The 5,671-nt window shown below is 39.3% G+C and overlaps 1 protein-coding gene across 1 annotated transcript; it reads right to left on the minus strand.

Annotated features, from left to right (window-relative positions):
• Positions 1-325: 325 nt before the first annotated feature.
• On the minus strand, positions 326-5,650 carry LOC139715199 (uncharacterized). The gene is made up of 4 exons (XM_071626790.1): positions 5,606-5,650; positions 3,191-3,321; positions 1,098-1,215; positions 326-394 (listed from the first exon to the last, which is right to left on the minus strand). The coding sequence occupies exons 1-4, from the start codon at positions 5,648-5,650 to the stop codon at positions 326-328; spliced, it is 363 nt and encodes a 120-aa protein (XP_071482891.1).
• Between the last annotated feature and the right edge of the window lie 21 nt (positions 5,651-5,671).

Raw genomic sequence — 5,671 nt, forward strand, 5'->3', positions numbered from 1 at the left:
TTTAAATCATATCTAACTCACTGTAACAACTTGATGACTACAGTACAAAGTCTATGGATGACTGCAAATATTATGGACAGTGAATTAAGCTGCAATATAGTAACACAGTAAACATATTGTGACAATCTTGAGAATTGTTCCATGCATTTCTTCCACTTTCATGATCTGCACTCAACAGAATCGGACTGAGAAGATTTCAGCAACAAAAATCATTGTGTTGTTGTCAATAAATATTGTGATTACCAGGGTTGCCTGTAGACAATTCCATCCACTGCAGAGCAGCCTGCTACTATCTGACCTACAACACTAGAGGGCAGCAGACATCTCACACTCCTAACTTGACGATGTCTTCTTCCAGTGCCAAGACAAGGGCTACACGGCTTGGGATGTACACCTGTGGGTTGACAAGGGTGTAATCTCATTTCAGACCAGCACAAGAATATCTTACCATCAGAACTCTGCAATTGTCAATTTGCTTTGTCATTATGATATTCCACTGTTTTTTGTAGACTTGCAAAAATATTCACTTAAATAATCCCAGGATATTATTAGCATATAAAGCCCTCAATTATCGTGGATCTGGCATACCGATTTCACTTTCTTGAATTGTGTATTCAGTGATTGCAATTATATTAATATATATTTCACATTACCAGCCAATACATCCCACATATTTGTTTGCAATTTCGCTGTGAAATTATGTACATGAAAAAGTTGCAAAAACTGATAAATAAAATTAAATATAACCTGTATAATACAGTAACACTTGTTTATTTATTCTCTGTTTCACATAAAAAAAATTAAACAAAACACTACATAAATCATGCATGAATTACAGAAAGATTACAAAATAGATGGATTGCCCATTTCAGATTAATTAACAAAATATCATGATTCTGTTCTTCTCTGGTGTCCAAGACTAAAGTCATGATAGGAAGGGAGCTGCAGTATCATGGCTACCTACAATGTACAGTCAAATGAAACATTTGCTAGAGGAAACTACAGGCTGGCTTCAAGCTATCATTATTTGGGAGTCGCTCATTCTTAGAACCTGTACAGACTTTACACAGAACACTTGAGTCTAAGTTGAACCTTACCTGAAGTGAATGCTCCCTGTTGGCAAAGCCTTGGTCTGAGGTGAAATAATCCGTTGATTGGTCCAGTCTATTGTGGCCCCCAAATTCCTCAGAGTCTGAATTCAAGACTAGTTTGTATCTGGTGATGATTGTTGAAGGAATGAAACTTCCTTTCCATCCAAAGATATCATTTTTAATGGCTCTAATACTACAAACCCCTATAAAGAGTAAGTCAGTAACAAGAATATTTTGTGAGAAAAACAAAGAAAGTTAGGCATCAGGGATCTACTGAAATTGAAGTCCATCATTTTTTTTTTCAGTTCTTTTTCCCTCTCATCAGAACTGTAATTCATCAATATTTAGGTGAAAAATAATCTGAATGTACTTTAGCATTTCTAAGCACTGTAATATGAAATGAACAGTACACTGAAAGTCTCATTTTAATCTAGCAATCAAACAGATTGTTCAAGGACTTCAACAGTTTTCCCATGCTAATGATATCCCTTTCAGTCATATGTTAATGAGACAAAGTGTTGATGTCATGACCTTCAACTTGGTCTCCTTTCTACATGCATACAAATTTACACGTAATTCTCTTCTGTGATATACACTCAAGAAGAACTTACTTTATATTTGATCGTTCCAGAGTTGAAGTGACTGAACATTAGTGCCTTTATCATGGTGAAAAATTTAAGTTGTTGAATTGATGGAGACCAGCATTGTTTATATAGAACTGCTCTCACAGCCTTGGTCTCAATCATCTAGGCAATCTTAATTAATCTTAAATCTTCCATGAATCCAGTGTAACTTCACAAAGTGAATTTCTCTTCATTTTTTTTTTTTTTGTCCAAAAATGTAATGCCTCTTTTACTATACAGTGTGCACGATTTTACTCTTCCAATCAAAATCCATTTAAAACAGCATGGAGATATTGAGATTAGGGCTCTACTTTTGATCTCAATGAAAATGATATACATCTGGAATTTTCAGCTGTAAATGCTGCAGGATTCATCAGGGGAATACTGGTCATTCTGCTGATGAAGCTGGAGCATTGACGGCTGCAAATTCTAAAGGTAAATATCTTGTATTGTGAACAAAAGTTCAATGCTAATTTCATATGAAGTTCCAATGCAGCTGAGCTTCTATTCTAGCATGGAGATTCAATTATTATGGACATTCATTACTGAATCACCAATAAACACAGCTGGAGAAATTTAAAAAATCAATCCCATCTAAAGTTCAATCATTTATTGCATTCCTATATTTTGGTTAGTGCTGCTAAACCATGAATATTACAGCTGTCACCAAGGTCATGAAGGTCAAAGAGGTCAAAGAGGTCTCAAAGGTCAGAAAGGTCAGAGAGGCCAGAAATGTCTGAAAGGTCACAGAGGTCATAGAAGGTCTCAAGGTAACGGAAGTCCTGGATCTCAAGGTCACAAAGGTCAAAGAGAGGTCAAATAGGTCTCAAAGGTCACTAGGGTCCTCAGGTTACAAAGGTCACTAGGGTCCTCAGGTCACAAAGGTCACAAATGTCTCATGAAAGGTCACATAATTATGTCACAAAAATCTCAAGGTCACAAAAGTCAAAGATGGTTTAATGGTCTGAAGGCCTCAGAGGTCACAAGGATCAGAAACATCTGAAAGGTTAGAGGTCACGAAGTCTCAAGGTCACAGAGGTCACAGAGGTCTCAATGGTCTCAAGGTCTTAACCCGTTGAGGACGAGTCCCAAGTATACTCGGGCAGGTGTCTATGGGAAATGTGTGTTGTAGCAAAATCAGTCCGTCCTCAACGGGTTAAAGGGCAAAAATGTATCAAAGGTCACATAATTATGTCACAAAGGTCTGAAGGTCACAAAGGTCACAGATGTCTCAATGGTCTAAAGGTCTAAAAGGTCACAAGGGTCAGAAACATCTGAAAGGTCAGAGGTCATAAAGTCTCAAGGTTACAAAGTACAAAGGTCACAGAGATCTCAATTGTCTCAAGGTCTCAAAAATCACAAGGGTCACATGTGTCACAATTTTCTCAAGGTCAAAAATGTCTCAAAGGTCACAGAGGTCAAAGCAGTCAAAAAGGTTACAGAGATCTCTACGATTACAGAGGTGACAAAGGATACTTTCCAGGCAAACCCACGCCCACTCGGTAGTCAGGGAAACTCTTGGTGTGATGGAAGTTGAAGAGGAAGAGAAGTCTGGCTCTCTCAAAGACTACCATCTTGTCATCCTCGTGTTTACAGCTGATGTAGGCCTGGGTAGAAACACACAACACATATCACTGATTTACTGTAAAACGAGGAATGTTCGCGTGGATTTTAATTTTGTGAATTTCGCGAGCGCAAAGTTTCGCGAAATCGAAATGCATGCGAAAGTTCTTGTTTACACTATATGCATTGAATGCAGAGGCAGGTCCTGAAAATTTCATGCCGCAAAGAAAGCCATTGGCTCCAATTCAAAAAATTTATGCCGCGAATACATCAATGATTTACAGTGCATGGATGATAATTATCATGGAGGGCCCAGTGATGATAATACTGATAGTAATGATAATAATGATGATACATGTAATAATAACAGTAATAATAATAATAACATTAATGAAAATAATAATAATAACTAGAGAGGGGCCGTCAAAGGCGGCAGACCCACGCCTTGTACAAAGTCGGGGTAAACATACTGTGCATTCGGTCATCTACCAGAATTCGGTCACTTAATTGCCAGTGTCCTTTATCACCAGCCAGTGCGTTCTACCAAAGATCGTACACTTCAGTGTACGATGATCTTTGGTTCTACAGTCACATCACACGCAAATCACATCATTTCACATACGGTAACACTCATTCACCACAGGAAAGTCCTTTAGTCTCCTCCAAAAATCCATCGAAAATCCCAAATTCCACCGTCAAAAGTGCAGATTCGGAACTTTTCCAAGCGCGCGCGAATTAAGTCCAGTTTTAAGAGTATTGCCTACGTGACGGGTCGCCGAAAAAAGCGCTAAAAATCGAGAAATACGCCGTTTTCTTGCGGGATATTTTGCTTATTGCAAGCCGAGAGTGTGTTGATATCAAAGGTCGTATGAGTGTACGACTTTGATGGTATCCACAAAAGCGCAAAAGAAAAACAAAATTTACGTACCCCCTAGGCAATTACCCCTATGATTAGTGTCTACGGGAATTATTCAATGCAAGGGTTAAATGCAAATGTCTACTGCACCAGTATTCGGTCACCAACGAGCGCCGCAACGTCCCCGATGCTATTTTGCACCAACAGGGTAGAGCGCGATGCATTTTCAGCGGCCTTGCACACGCATTGACATTGAGCGCGCATATCGTGCAGTGTGACTGCGACCGAGCAAATGCTCCTCCAACGAAAAAAACAATCAATGTTAATTTGAAAAATCATCAAAATACGGGCCAGTTTGTGACGACGGAGAACAAACTTTCATAAATCTAGAAGGACATAGTCCCTCAAATAGGCCTAAACGTAAATTTCGGAATTCTTACGAACATTTGAGCAGCGAAGTTGGATCGTTTGGGAGTTTATGTGTTCGTATGGTAGCGGAAAATCGCAAAGTGAGAAACGGGAAATTTTCGGAGTGGTCACTATATCATGGGGTCAAAACTTCAAGGTCACACAGAATTTGCAAGGGTCAACCGATTATCACCAAAATCTAATCGATTCTTTCCTGCCATTATCCAAACATCCCCTGAACATTTCGTGCAAATCTGTTAACCCGTTCTCTTGTTATCTTGTACACAAACAAACAAACAAACAAACAAACAAACAAACATACGGAACCCTTTACATAACCCCCTGCCGATTTTCATCGGCGTGGGTAACAATACTAACAATGTTTTCTTGGACAGGATTATTTCTGCTGAAGTGCTCATGACAAAAAAAAAAAAACTCTCAAAGAATTTGTACTTGCCAGTATGTTTCAGTTGCAGTTGCATCTTGTGATACGTAAGTCTTTGGCGTACTTGTAACATACAACCGTATCTGCTGATTATTTCCTTGTAATATCGAATGCTTGAGCAATTTCCATTGAGGACAATGAAGTAATAATCCATCAATGGTCAATCATCATCACTGAAGAGACTCCAACCCAAAGCACCTTCAGATCTTGAGATTCTCCCGCCTGAAACCCCTAGCAAACGGGAGACTCCAACTTGATGTGCGTGAAGCGCACATTACGAGCATCAAGTACCTTGCGGTCTAGGGCTTTAGATGCTCTCTTGCGCTATCTAAGGCTTATTTTGCAACATACAATGAAACTAAGTAAGAAATGATTTCAAGCGGGAGAAATTAAATCTCAAGCGGGAGAACGGGAGATTCTGCAAAAATGGGCTTTCGGCGGGAGATCTCCCGTCGAAAGTGGGAGAGTTGGAGTCTCTGTCACTATCAATGCCACCATATCAAGACAAGAGGTAATCATAAAGACAATCCCTGCTTTATATACATTGTAAAAGCCTCAAGCACAAAAGGAATAAAGGTAGAAACAGAAAAAGCTGTAGAGGTCCGAGTTCGAGACTCACCTGAGGACTTGACAACCAGTGGAACTTGTCATCCAGACTGTTCATGGCTCGGTCAAAGTTGTTGAG

This window comes from Diadema antillarum, unplaced genomic scaffold (assembly GCF_040938485.1).
Source record: "Diadema antillarum isolate AM-2024a unplaced genomic scaffold, OU_Dant_1.0 seq00003075_RagTag, whole genome shotgun sequence".
In the NCBI taxonomy this organism is placed as follows: domain Eukaryota; kingdom Metazoa; phylum Echinodermata; class Echinoidea; order Diadematoida; family Diadematidae; genus Diadema; species Diadema antillarum.